This window comes from Rhinolophus ferrumequinum, chromosome 6, assembly GCF_004115265.2.
Source record: "Rhinolophus ferrumequinum isolate MPI-CBG mRhiFer1 chromosome 6, mRhiFer1_v1.p, whole genome shotgun sequence".
Taxonomy (NCBI): Eukaryota; Metazoa; Chordata; class Mammalia; order Chiroptera; family Rhinolophidae; genus Rhinolophus; species Rhinolophus ferrumequinum.
This window is the reverse complement of record NC_046289.1, coordinates 63972072-63986708: the sequence shown is the minus strand read 5'-3', so window position 1 is coordinate 63986708 and position 14637 is coordinate 63972072. Positions and strand designations below refer to the sequence as shown.

Below are 14637 nucleotides of genomic sequence, written 5' to 3'. Positions count from 1 at the left end.
TCAGTTTCCTTCAGGACTCCCAAATGGTAGAGAATTATTAGAAATTTGGCCTGAATTTCCGAAAGTGACCATTTTCCCAGAGCAGTATTTTGTGTAGTTAGCTGTTTGGTACCTGTATGGCTCCTATTTTTGGCTCCCCCTGAGTGGTGCACAGTAGACTTGATGGGTTGTGAGCTGACCTAATAATGTACAGAACCACTATAGGTTTTTGTTTTTTGTTTTTGTTTTTGTTTTAATTCTAAGAAAAAGGGCACTCAACTTTTTGAGTTTTCTGGTTTGTTCGAGGAGGGGCCCATATTTCACCAAAGCTAAGATGCCTTCAATTATGAGACCAAAGCTAAGATGCCATATTTCACCAAAGCTAAGATGCCTTCAATTTCGTAAATGTTATAAAGTCTTTAAAAGCTCTACAAGTAATGGCAATTGCTCTTGGAAAAACTATTCATTTGCTGTCAGTTTTCTGTCCTTTACATATTAATTCCTTGAGAAGGGGCAAAACACTACTGAATTTCTACTAACTTCTTGTTTTTCCCTACCAGTTGCTTTTCGACTATATGATTTGGATAAAGACGACAAGATCTCTCGCGATGAACTGTTACAGGTATGTGGGCGAGTTCCCAAGCGCGGATAACTTGTGTTTGGGCCCTGCCTACTTATTCTTGCAGGCAGGAATTATTCTTTCCTTCAGTAAGCATTTATTTAACACCTGTTGTGTGCAGAGTCCTGTCCTAGATACAAGGGAGCAGATGATGGCGGAAACTTGAAATGACACTTCGAGTTCTCACCAACAGATGTCTCCACTATTGAAAAGCCAAATAAGTGTCATTTAGGTGCTGGCTGGCAGAGCTCAAATATGCGAGATGATTTAGATTAAATAGTTCCGTGATTGTCCAATCAGTTTATCATCAACCAAGTAATTCTGATGACACGTAGGTAATGGCCGCTGTTTCATCTATCCTTGGGTTTGACACAAGAGTCAGGGAACTGCTGCTGGGCCGTGTACACTGAACTAACTGCCCATTGTCCTGTGTGGTTCCCTGAGGACAGTTCCTTGTCTTCTAGCAGTAACTAGCATTTCATCCTGTTAGCATGGCCCATCTATTCTTCCTCTCCCCTCTCCCCTAAGTACAAGTTTAGAAGGGGAGAACATTCTCCTTTTTTCTTTACTTTTTAAAATCTTTATAAACCTGGAGGACGCTAGGTGGCTAACACATTTAGGAATTTCCATGGGGAAATTTCTCTATTTCAAGATACGCCTAAAAAATAAAGTGGTTTCCTTTTGTCCTGAAGTAAATCTGAACTCATTCAGTGTCTTGAGACGTCTTCTAAGTTGAAGCTTACTCAGACCAGACTAAGAACCAGTCCAAGGTATTCATTCCCACATTTCTATGTCTGAGAATACTGAAATGGTCTGCAGGGCAGTGTTAGTATCCTTTGCTTTAGAGTTGGGGATCTCTTTCGTCAGTAAGAAGAATTTATTTAAAATTGCTACGTATGGGCTTCTGAGTTCTGAAGAGAAAAAGTGGAGACAGTCACTTATAGTTGCACGTTTTCATTCTCTGGCCCAGATCTGGCTGCCAGAACGATTGTTTTGATTTTTTTTTTTTTTTTTTTTGGAATGGAGGGTTGATTTATGTTCTATTATTAGGATAACACAAGCCTGAGGCAGAGTGGGGAGGAGATCATGTGGCCAGAATGCCAGTCAGCGTCATTAAAGTAACCCTGAGGCCTGAAACGACTTTAGAATAAACAGCTCGTGAACTGTTGAGGTATCAGAGAACTCATTTTATCCTTGGAAGAAGATACGAACATTTTACCAAAGTGAGAAGAGAATAAAGTTTACTTTTCTAGATGCTTCCATTTCCAAAACGTCCATTTCTTAACTATTCAGTGGATGTTAAAACATCTGTGGCGAGTTTATCCTAAGGAAAGTTTATCCTAAGGAAAGGCTGAGTGAGTGGTCATGTTTTCCTAGTATGATTTTTGTAGAAGTCCTGGTTAAACTTTTGGAGGAATGGATATATTCATTATCTCGATTGCGGTGATGGTTTTATAGGTGTGTACATATGTCAAAAGTTATCAGATTGTAAATTTTACATATGTACAGTTTATTGTATATCAATTCCACTTCAATAAAGATAGTCACTATACTCATTTTATGAGGCTTAAGTACAACTTTGATGTGCAAACCAAACTATGGAAAGACTATACAAGAAAAAAAGTCTTAGAAAAACATATAGAGGAGAATTTTCTTAAACTGATAAAGAGTATATACAAAACATCTCACCAGACATTAAAAAAGAGTCATAATAAAAGCCCATTTGCTAATAAAACTTCTGACTGGAAGCATAAGTGACACCACGGAGAGGCGGAACGTGCACTGGCTGGGCACGGAGACCTGGGCAGACAACTCGGGGCCCTGGTTGCTCGGACTATCAAGCCACTTCTGGACCCTCGTGTGCTCAGTAACAGACTGGATGAGTGATTGTTAAGATACCACCTCCCTGTCCCCACGCAGCACACATGCACAATTCAATTCTGTAATTCTACAAATAAAACACTTTAGAGACTAATTGGACTGAGATCTGAAGAAGCTGCTGTTTGAGGATGAATTTGTCTTGTTGGCCACACACCATCAGGGAAGATGGCAAACGGCCATTTTTTATTTTTGCTCGCATTGCCTCTTTTTATGAATCCTTTGATTGGTGTGCATTTATGCCCAAAATGTACAACTTCCAATTTTCAAGAATTGATTTGTGAAAAAAAATGATGTGTTGATACAAATCATTATTTCAGCCCTTTTTTTTTCTTTTCTGAAAAAAATCCTGTAATTTACTTTTTAAAAATCATTTCATGAGATTGGAGAAAGATATAAAGGAGGGGGGAAAGGAAGGCCTGTGAACAGCTGGGCTAGAAGGCCTTTCTTTCCTGGAAAAGCTCAGCGTTTACCTTCTGACGACAGGTGGCTGACTACAGCAATGGGAGGCATCGCAAAAGCCCCCGTCCGCATTTCATATTGTCTGAGAGTCACATCTTTAGAGTTGTTTCTTTTGTTTAAGGTAGCGGTTTTTAGAGTATATTCACACCTTAAAGATGCTAGCAGAATGGGGGGGAGGGGAGAGGGTAAATTTGTTATGTTTGAAACAAATTTGGTGAAACTGTTAAACTCTCTTTACTGGAGTTCTCACAGCCCATTAAATGTTATTTTTCTAAAAAGGGGTAGATAGTACTTAACCCTTCAAGGACCTTGATGTTTCTTGGCCATGCTTTAAAAAGAGTGGGCTAATGCACCGCCTCAGAGGACTGCATTTGAGTGGGATTCCAGAAAGCCCCACCAAACTGACTAAAACCAGTAAGGAACTCATTTGCCCCATGCAACAAGAAATCTGGAGGTAGGTTGTCCAGATTGATACAGTACCTAAATGATGTCCAGGAACGAAGCTGCCTCTGTGTTCTTGCCCTAGCATCCATAGCACATATGACTTTGACTTCACAGTCCCAGGATGGCTGCTGTATCTCCAGTCATCATATCTACATTCCATGCAGGAAGAATGGGGAAGGATAAAATGCAAAGGACTGTCCCTCAGTGGGGCTTTGCTTTCCTGTTCAGTGAGTTTGCCACAGAGTTCTGCTCATGTTGTCGTCTAGAGTGGCTTGGATGAGAAGATAAGGGTTTCAGTTGTCTGGCTGTTAACTGAGGACATCAAAGGAAAAGAGGGTTGGAGAGGCTTTATCTTTAATCTTAATAGAAGAGTGCCCCTGACCCCACGTCTCCTGTCATTCCTGGCTCTTGGTCCTGCAGGTGCTACGCATGATGGTCGGAGTGAATATCTCAGATGAACAGCTGGGCAGCATCGCAGACAGGACCATCCAGGAGGCTGATCAAGATGGGGACAGCGCCATATCTTTCACAGAATTTGTGAAGGTCAGTCAGTCACCACTTAGTTTGAAAAGCTAAATTCTGCACAGGAGGGAGGGAGAAAAACATTCAGATAAGAGTTTGGGACAGTATCTTCTGTCGTGACCTTCATAACTGTAATTGGGTTTCTCCCCCCAGGTGTTGGAGAAAGTGGACGTAGAACAGAAAATGAGCATCCGATTTCTTCACTAAAAGACTGGGACCAAACCGTTCCTTGCTCTCTAGTATTTAAGAACTGGAAGTTGAGAGTCCTCCTGTCCATCAGCCCCACCTCCACCCCTTCTCCTCCTTCTCCCAGAGTACTATGGCTGTTGCATGATACCAAGTTATGTTCTGTCAACACGAACCTGCCTTTGGTGTATAAACAGGGCATTACAGAATGGTACACCCAGTCTATATCTGTTCAGTATCATTCACCAGTTATCTTCATTTCTAAGTACCCCCCAGCCCGGTTCTGCTCCTGAATGCCACATGTCCATCTAGTCTGAGAATGTGAGAGAGGGAATCATGCCAAGAACCAGCCAGCAAAGCTCTTTCCCTGGATGAGACTGTATCCATGCCGCCTTCCCTCCAGCTGGGCGTTAGCGTGCTTCTCCGTCCTTTTTTATCTGTCCTTTGCTTCCTACTTCTCTTTCACCCGACACACCATTCACTTCGTCTTCGCACTGTTTTTTTATTACGCTTCAGTCCCCTTTGTTCTACTCGGCACCCTAAGCTATGCCTGTTCCGTGTATTTGTGACTTGGCAGGATAGTCCTGTGGTCTGGCCGGTTTTAAATTACCTTCACTCTTCAATGGGTCTCTGGGATGTTGCCTGTCCAGGAGCTTTGCAGTAACCGACACGTCTCTCAGAAGAATGTGAATGTCTCTTGGTCCCTTGCACTCTGCTCTGTTATCAAAGGGCTGTGGATCGGAGATGTTCTTCACAGGTGGTGGCCTTGGTGAGAGGTGTAGAGCCGAGTCTTGTAGGTGGCTGGCCCAGGTCGCTCTACCTCTGGCCTCTGATTCTTAGCATACATTCTGATGTGGCTACTCTTGTACAGTGTTGACTTTTCAGAAAATAGCCATATGCCGGCAGGGTGGCTTAGTTTAGGGACACCATCGGCACCAGAATGGCTGCTCTGGCGATATGCATGGGGACGTTCTCATGGCTTTTTGAATAAGGAGGCTGGGCACCCTAAAAGCCTCAGGTATTCCCACCTCTGCAGCATGGTTTGTGCCTCAGTGTTGTGTGCCCTAGAATGTTTTTCACTTCACATTTCCAAGTAGAAAGATTAGTGTTACAGAAGTGCCTAACCATCCCAGTCCAAGAGATTTAGAGATTGTCCCCAGTGTCTTGAAGTTTTACACAAAATTCTCTGAATTTTACACTCGGCAAATGTTAATGCTGGAAGCCATAGTCAGCTCCTAATACAGGTCCAAAGCATTGAATGTATCATTAGCTGCCTGGTTACATTGACTCCCTAGCTCCTCTTGTAGACCATTGCGAATCCCTTAGAAACAAGGGGTCCGGCACTGGTGGCATGACCTGAGGTGGCATTACAGGCCTTTGCATGAGCCAGATGCAACTTCTCTGCTAAGTCAGCTTAGTATAGACCTCATTGAATCAGGTTGTTGTCATCCTAACATGTCTTTATGAGTCTGTTCATCCTTATATATCTGCCCTTGGCTGATTTTCTCTGACTCCTTGTTTGCTGGCTTGTTTCCTTGCTTTGGAAGGCTATCCAAGATGTATACACAATACATTAGGAAGGGAATTGCTAAAAGAAAAACAAAAAACACTACAAAGGGAAGAGTGAGGAACAGAGTTGTCAGGCTGGATGACTCAAGTGTAAATGACTGAGGAATTCTTGATGAAGTATCAGTTTGTCTGTGATCAAATGATATAATATAGGAATTGTATAAAAGGGAAGAGTTGCCTGACACTGATCTGCTTGAAAGGTACTTAAGGGTTCCTTGACTTGCATATTTAAAGTTCCTAAGATTGTGGCTTTTTCCTCCTTTTGGCTGTATAGCAAACTATTTTAATCCACAGTGGTGCCTTATTGTTCCATTAAAACTGTATTCTCCAATCCATCAATAAATACTTGTGGTTAAAACAATATAACTTGGTTGATTTTGTCCATGTGTTTTACAAGAATTTTATATAACTCAATCCCCTTCTTTAAGTTTGAAATCACAAACTGTGCCTCCCTTACTCAGGTTTATGTTTGTGCTATCAAATGCAGGTCTACTCAGCTGCTGCCTGGACATGAGGTGGGGGCATTATATAATTATAACTTTCTAAATGCAGAACAAGATAATCCCCAAAATTAGTACACTCCCTGTTTGTTGGTTGCTAGGCAAAAGCTTGAATGACCATTTTTCACTTGGGTTAGTCACATGGCACCACCTTACTGTGAGAAAGCCTGGGAAATATGGTCAGTTTTCCTATGGCGGAAGTAGAAAGACACTGGGGGCACCCAGCAGTCTCTGCACATGCTTAAGCAAAATCTTAAATAATCATTTTTGTTGGGGATCTTGCAGAATTCCTAAATTACAACACAGGCTTACCAAGATGATTTAGAATTCCTGCTGATGAATTAATGATATAATTACTAGGTTCTCCAAGTAGATATTTACAGTATTTAAAAAAAAAAAGACTTTGTATTTGTTTTTGTTTTTAGGAACACCCACGGTATATCTAGAGAATTTTTAAACATGAAGGGGGATGTTGTTAAGAGGAAATAAATGAGAAACAGTCTGTATTATCCCAGTTGACACTATTTTATAGTTGTTTTTGATTCTTCCCTAGTTGTCTGGGTTTCAGGAAGAAAAATACCTGTATTTGCGGGTGGTTTTCAAAATATTCTTCTACCAGTGCTGCACTGACCAATCAGAATGTAGGGCTGGAGCAGAGTCCTGGAGATCTCTGCTGTGCTGGCCAGTGAATCCTTCAGTTGCCAGATAGAGAGTAAGTCTGGGAGGACGCTGGGTAATACTGTGAGGAAGGGGAGGGAAAGTCAGGTTTGGGACAATGGCTCCTCTTGAGCAAGTGTGGAAGTATTTTAATATTTTAGTAACCAAGTTACATATCAATCGACCCTGCCAACATCCTGGATTGAAGAGACTATCCTTTCCTTACTGAATTATCTTGGCATCTTGGTCAAAAATTGACCATAAATGTTAAGAGTTTGTCTCTGGACTCTCAATTCTGATCCATTGATTCTGTATGCCTATCCTTGTGATAGTACTACACTGTCTTGACTACTGTAGCTTTGACAGTTTTGACATCAAGTAGTATAATTACTCCAATTTTATTGTGTTTCAAAATTGTCTTAGCTATTCAAGGTCCTTTGTATTTCCACATAAATTTCAGGATCAGCTTGTCAGTTTCTAACCCCTCCCCCCCAAAAAATGCTGGGATTTTATTAGGGATTGCATTGAATCTAATCAATTTGAGAACTGCCATCCTTACAATAGTCTGATAATCCATGAACATGGAAAGTCTCTCTACTTATTTAGATCGTCATTTCTCTCAGCATATTTTGTAGTTTTCAGTGTATTTTATTATTTTGGATGCTTTGCGAATGCAACTGTTTTCTTAATTTTTTTTAGTATAGAGAAATACAGTTGATTTTTGTGTATGGATCTTGTACCCTAAAACCTTGCTAAACATACAAGGTATAGTATTTTTTTGCTCTCTCTGTATGTTTATTCCTTATTCTTTTCTACAGAGGGTCATGTCATCTGCGAATAGAGTTTTTTTTGGTGTGGTTTTTATTATTTTTTTATTAGTTTCAGGTGTACAAAGTAATAGACATTTACATACAATGGGCAGAGGACATGCAAGGACATTTTTCTAAAGAGGACATACAGATGGCTAACAGACATGTTATTATTCTTTAATCTCATTACAATCCCTAAATGTCTTACAATGCATCCGATAGCTGGGTGAATACATTCCACAGTGCGCCCCCACATGGTTGGTAAGATTTCAAGATTTGAAATTTAAGTGCTAGGATCCAAATCCCTATTGTTAAGTAAAGGCAGTTTTGTTTCTTCCAATCTTTTGCAACCTTTTGCAGTGGCTCCACCCTCCAGTACAATATTGAGTAGCGATGGTAGGAGCCTGTGTCCTTGCCTTGTTTCTGATCTTAAAGGGAAAAGTATGAAGTCTCACCATTCAGTATTAGCTGTAGGTTTTCTCGTAGATGCCCTTGATCATAAGCTTCTGTTAAAATAAGATGCCTTGGCCTCATCAGAAGACTTAGCATCTTGAGGAGGTGTAGCCTTAAGAATCTGTACTTCTAGGAAGCGGCCTAGATGACAGCCTTAGTGGTGTCTGAGGCCCCGGAAGAGGAGTTCCCAATTACTCTCCCTGCCTCTCCTGGAACAATCGCTGAAGGATCTCAAGAGCCCTACAGTTGGATGTAGGAAGCGACAAAACTGTCCCTTGTAAGGAACAGGTTGACTTCCGACAGAAGGGCCCTGAAAGAAAAATGACAAATCTGCTCTCGTGTATTAACCAAAGCTGTAAACAGCAGTCCAACGTTTGGGCCCTTTAAGAGTCGAAATGGGCAAAAGTCAGAGACAAACTGTAGTTATATTGTTTGCCTAGGTTTCCTGCTACGCCCAGAATTAAAAGCTCCAGGGCCTGAGAATGAAATTAGTAGTACAGTTTAATGGTAGTTTAAAATAGTTATGTGGCCTAGCCAGACTACCTTACCACAAAGTGACATCGCTTCTACGAGGAAATAATTTTACATTCCTAACGAATTACAAAAGCATTTATCTCTGCTATTACCTCAACCCTGGGACCCAACCCAACAAAAAGAGAATGAAAAGAATGGGGCTAGCGCTATTGATTGACGTATATTCCAACCAATCTACAACAGAAGGAGAGCGCGCCTGCGCGAGTTTTATCCAACCAATACCCAACGGCAGCGGCAGAGGCGGGCTTGTGGAAACGGCCACCGCAGGGTTGGCGGAGTTGGGAAAGAGCAAAGATGGCGGAGTGAGGTGTTCCGTGGCACACCGGCCTTTGGGCCGGGGGTGGGCCGGCCCCCGGGCGGTCAAGTGCTTCTGCTGGCTCGTGCGAGGTAAGCCGAGACAGCCAGTGACCGGGGGACGAGTAGGAAGTGGCGCGGCCCAACCCGGCGGGGCACGGGAGCGCGCGGAGTCTGCTCGCAGCTGGCGCGGGCATCGGCCAATGGGCCGGGAGTGGGTTTCCTCCGGAGCTGCCCCAGGACGGCCGCTCCCGCCTTGCGTGGTGTGTCTCATCAGCACCCGGCCCTCTACCCACCACTGCTCGTCTCAGTACCATGCCTTTGGCTGCCGGGTAGTTCCCGGTGATTGCACCCACGCGGGTGTATATCTGGCCGCAGCTGCGTCGGCTTTCGGTTTATCTTTTGAAGAATATCTTTGTTTTATTGATTTATTTATACTCTTCGCCTCACGGCTTCGTGGTCACTGTTTTGCCTGAGGCTCTCGTATCAATCCGGGCCTGTTGCGGCTCGGAGTATTTTATGTCCCTGGTCCGTTGACCTTGAGATTTGGTGTAACAGGTCCCCCTTCCCCCATCCAGGATTTTAATTTGAATCTGTATGGTGCGCGTTCTCTTGCTACGTTTACTGTATTCATTCGTTCCCAGTCTCACCTCTCAAACTTAAGATCTGAGTAAGCAGCTTTGTCCTCGTGTGGTCGACCTGGTAATTGCCTAATGGTGCATTAATCTCGGATGACTCTTAAGTCTCGTAGAATTCTCCGTTGTTTTACAGGACTAAAGGAGTCTGTACAATTTTTACTTATTTTTTACAGAGAAAATGAGTTGGGAATTATTAGAACGTAATTTGTGTAATGTGGGGTTGCAAAGTGTAATACAGTAAGGAATTTGTATTCAGTTCTTGTTTAACATTATGGGGTATCTCTTTTTTAATTTGCATTGTTACAACCCCTCTCTTGATCTTTGAAGTTAAATTCTGGGAAAGGTTCCTGTTACTAGGTTTCTGAATTGTTGAAATCTGTTTAAACTTGGCACGTTAGTTGAGTCCTGTTCCAATGACATGTCGTAATATTATACAAATGAATGTTTCTGGTATGCTCTTTGCTGGCCCTGGATTTAGCAGAGCTGAAAATAATCAGGTAAAGAAGCACTTCTAAATAAAACCTTTCTTTTGATTTTGTTAGGAGTAGGTTTTCATTTCATCTAGAATAAAGAAGATACAGGGCAGGGGGAAAGGAAGGGAACATTTTTCCTCCTTACTTTACAGAGGAGAGTGGTCATCTATACAAAAGCAAAGGTCTTTGGGGAGAAGAGGGTCCATAGTACCATCATTAGAGGGGACAGTATTCCATAAATACTTGGGAGCCACTGCTTCAAGAGTTTTGACATCTTTATAAAATTAATACCAGTGCAGGTAGAGAATAACTTTTCTTATTGTTCCTTCTGAATAGTTTTCGATAGTGATGTTTTTTAGAATAGCTTGATTCTTTTGAATGATCTGGCATATGAATGCATATAGCATAAGTGAAGGCTGTATCCTTACTGTAACGTTCTTTTTATTTTTCCTTATCACAGGAAGAACATTTTCCTTGACTTTTAAGTACTTTTATATTCATCTTGAAAAGAAAACAAAACCCTGAACTCAGGATTTGGCAAGTGAGTAATAGTGGCTAATGCTTCCAAATACTGTTTAAGCAGCTTGAAAATATCTGAGAGGTGGAACAATAAATCATTAGCTTCAACTGGAGATGAACATCAAAAGTGGCTATATATTATTGATATTTAAGCTAAACCTCTTCTTTTGAGCAAAAGCAGTGTATTGAGTATAAAAAAAGGAAAAACTTAATCATTTGCCCAAACCAATAATTTTTATTAAAGAAAAAAAATACCGATTTAATTAGATGGAAGGAGTTCAGCTGATAAAAATATGCTACTAGGCAAATTTTAGAATATATTCACTTAAGTTTTAATTATAGACAAATATTGATTATTTTAATCTGTAATTTCTAAATCTTTTAAGTACACCTTTAATTCCTAGGTATGAGTCTATTCTGTGCCAAGTGTTGATGCCTTACGAATTTACCCCAGAAGTAGGTTCTGTTGCTCAAAGAGCAAGAGGTGATACGTGCTTTCATAAATGACAATACCTTATCTGCAAAATAGGGGTTCATACCTACTGAACTAGTTTCCTAGTGCTGCCATGACAAAGTACCACAAACTGGGTGACTTAGAACAAAGAAATTGTTTCACAGTTTTGGAGATCAGACATCCAAAATCACGGTGTTGGCCGGGCCATGCCCCCTCTGAAGACACTAGTAAAGGATCTGTTCCAGGCCTTTTTTCTAGCTTTTGGTAGTTCCTTGGCTTGTGGCAACATGACTCCATTCTTCACGTAGTATCCTCCAGGTGGGTGTGTCTGTGCCCTAAATTCTCCCTTTTATAATGACACCAGTCAGATTAGATTAGGGGCCCACCCTGCTCCAGTATGACCTCATCTTAACTAATTACATCTGCAGTGACTTTTCAAATAAGGTCACATTTTGAGGTACTGGCTCTTAGGACTTCAACATACGAATTTGGGGAGGATACCGTTCAACCTATATCATCTACTCAGTAATATACCTTGATAATATTTTATAAAAATCATTCAGGGTAAAACTGCTTTAAAGAATAAAATCTCGTATACCACTTATGTGAGGTACTTAGAGTAGTCAAAGTCATAGAGAAATTAGAATGTAGAATAATGGCCCGGGGCTGCAGGGAGGGAGTTATTTAATGGGTACAGAGTCAGTTTTGCAAAATAAAGAGTTCTGCAGATTGATGGTGATAGTTGCACAACAATATGAATGTACTTAATACCACTGAATTGAATACTTAAAAAGGGGTAAGGTAAATTTTTAAAAATTGAAAAAAAATAAGGAAAAGAACTCCCAACAATATATGTATATATGCATATAAATGCATGTGTGTACGCATGCGAGGTCTGACAATTAAGTTGGTGAACTTGTTGCTAACCTTTTTTGATATCAGAGGGATTATTCATTATGAATTTGTACCTGTTGGACAGTTTACCAACTTTACTATTTGGAATTGCTGAAAAGGCTGCATGAAAAAGTTAGACCACCTGAACTTTTCGCCAACAATTCATGGCTCTTCTTTCACAGTGCACCAGCGCACACGGCCCTGTCTGTGAGGGAGTTTTTAGCCAGTAAACAAATAACTGTATTGGAACACTCTCCCTACTCACCTGATCTGGCCCCCAGTGACTTCTTTCTTTACTGAAGATAAAGGAAATATTGAAAGGGAGACATTTTGATAACATTCAGGACATCAAGGGTAATACAATAAAGGTCTGATGGCCATTCCAGAAAGGTTCCAAAACTGCTTTGAAGGATGGACTAGGTGCTGGCGTCGGTGCATAGCTTCCCAAGGGGAGTATTTCGAAGGTGACCATAGTGACATTCAGCAATGAGGTATGGAGCACTTTTTCTAGGATGAGTTCGCGAACTTGTCAGACCGCACATGCGTCTGTGTATGTGTGTGTGTGTGTGTGTGTGTGTGTGTGTGTGTGTGTACGTGTGTACGTACACATGTAAGTGTACGTACACACCGGGGGTGCCAATAAAATGTATGCAAGTAGACACTTTGGTCAGTGTTGCTCAAGCAGTAGTTCGCTGTAATCAGAAGTGTCTGGACGCTGATGGGAACCACTCTGAACACCTCTTGTAATTGTAGAAGTCAAACGTGACTGTAGTCATCTTTTGTTACCATTATATGTTGAGTATTGCAATTTTAATACAGTTTTCTTTTCTTAAAGTGTGTATACATTTTGTTTGGCACCCTCTGTATTTCAATATGAAGAAAAGGAATAAAAACCGATGGGCAAAATGCCTTTTAGGTGATAGTCTTTATCATATGCCTTTAGAGCGGAGGCTTTATTGCTTGGATGTAGAACCTTAATTAAGTTCAGGTTCACAGTAATAGAAACGGGACGTTGGTATAGCACAATATTGGTAGCAATCTAAATATCCATCTATAGGGAAGTGATGTGAATAAATTTAGGTGCCTCTATACTTAGAAGGTAGCTTTAAGTTCTGATACGGAATGATCTCTAATGTACATTAAAAGGAAAAAGCAAGGTGCAGAACACGATGTATAGTGTGCTTTCATTTGTGGGGAGGAAATAAATCTACTTATACAGGTTTTACATAACCATAGAAGCTCTTTAACAGGATATGCAAGAAACACTGTATACCTTATTTCACCTTTTCCTATCATGTGCATTTGTTACCTTTCAAGTAAATCAAAATATTCAAAGAAAGGAAGCACTCAATAGGAAGTAAATATTTGATAAGAGACTAAGAAGTTAATTTTACATTAGTATAGCCTATCATATCTGGGGGCAGAAACTGTCCAACAAGCCCAGCACATTTTTAAATAATAAAAACTTAATTTGAATGATAGTGATAGCCATTGTATTTTGTGAAATGTGTTTGAATTTACTATTCACGAAGCAAAGAAAGAAAGGAATATTTAACTCCCATGATATATCATTCTTCTTGTCCTTAGAGGAAGTAAAGTATATTGATTTAATTTATTGATGCATAACAAATCACCCAAAGTTTTGTGGATTAAAACAATAGGAAACATTACCTCTCCCAGTTTATGTGGGTCAGGAATGAGGGAGCAGTTTAGGTGGAGCTTCTGGCTTAGAGTCTTACAAAGTTGCAGTCAAGATAGTGGCTGTGGTGGCAGTCATCTGATCTTATTCCGTGGTGGCTCATTCACATGGCTGGCAGATTCCTGCTGGTAATGGAAAGCCTCAGTTCCTTCCAATGTCAGCCTCTTCCAGGGTTGCTTGAGTGTCTTCATGACACAGCAGCTGGCTTCTCCCAGAACAAGCAATCCAGGACAACAAGGCAGAAGCCACAACCTCATCTATGACCTTGCCTCAGAAGTCTCTCAACTATCACTTCCTCCTCATTCTGTTGGTCACTATTTTGACAACTAGTGTACCTCGATAAAATTCTGACACTAACCATCCAGAGTTAATGCGGACCCCACAAGTCAAAGGACCTGGTCTCCAACAAGACTTCCCTCACTTTAGCGATGCATTTGCACTTTGGAAGATTCCCAGGCCACCCGAACTTCTGACCAACTAACTACAAAGTCAGGGGTTCCCACAACCCTGTCAGAACCAACTTTTGGTTTTGTTGATTTTCTTTGTTTTTCTATTTTATTTTATTTTTTTAAAGAGGATTTTTTTTTTTTTAATTGGAGAACAGTGTGTTTCTCCAGGGCGCAGCTCAGCTCCAAGTCCAGGCGCCGTTTTCAATACTTAGTTGCAGGGGGCGCAGCCCACCATACCATTGAGGAATTGAACCAGCAACCTTGTTGTTGAGAGCTCGTGCTCTAACATACTGAGCCATCCGGCCGCCATGTCTTTCTATTTTATTTATCTCTGCTCCAATTTTTTTTTCTCCCTTCTTCCTAGCTTTCCATTTAGTTTATTCTTTTTCTAATTGCTTAAGGTGTAGAGTTAGGTTGTTGGTAAGAGATCTGTCTTTTTTTAACGTAAACATTTACAGCTGTAAATTTCCCTCTTAGCAAGCACTGCTCTTGCTGCCTCCCTAAGTTTTGGTATGTTGTGTTGTTTTCATTTGTCTCAAAATATTTTCTGATTTCCCTTGTGATGTCTTTCACCCATTGGTTGTTTAGGAGTTTATCGTTTAATT

At 41.0% G+C, this 14637-nt stretch overlaps 1 protein-coding gene and 1 long non-coding RNA gene across 2 annotated transcripts in view; both read left to right on the top strand.

Moving 5' to 3' along the window:
* CHP1 (calcineurin like EF-hand protein 1) overlaps window positions 1–6022 on the top strand; it is a 33494-nt gene extending 27472 nt beyond the window's left edge. The window contains exons 5-7 of the mRNA XM_033108201.1: window positions 540–601; window positions 3803–3925; window positions 4058–6022. Of these exons, the coding sequence (XP_032964092.1) occupies window positions 540–601; window positions 3803–3925; window positions 4058–4111 (239 nt within the window). The 3' untranslated portion in view covers window positions 4112–6022. The remainder of the gene's footprint in view (window positions 1–539; window positions 602–3802; window positions 3926–4057) is intronic.
* A 2841-nt stretch (window positions 6023–8863) lies between these two features.
* The window catches only part of LOC117022938 (uncharacterized), a 12226-nt gene continuing 6452 nt past the window's right edge, over window positions 8864–14637 (top strand). Inside the window, exons 1-2 of the long non-coding RNA XR_004423148.1 lie at window positions 8864–8999; window positions 10478–10558. This is a non-coding gene — a long non-coding RNA (uncharacterized LOC117022938). The remainder of the gene's footprint in view (window positions 9000–10477; window positions 10559–14637) is intronic.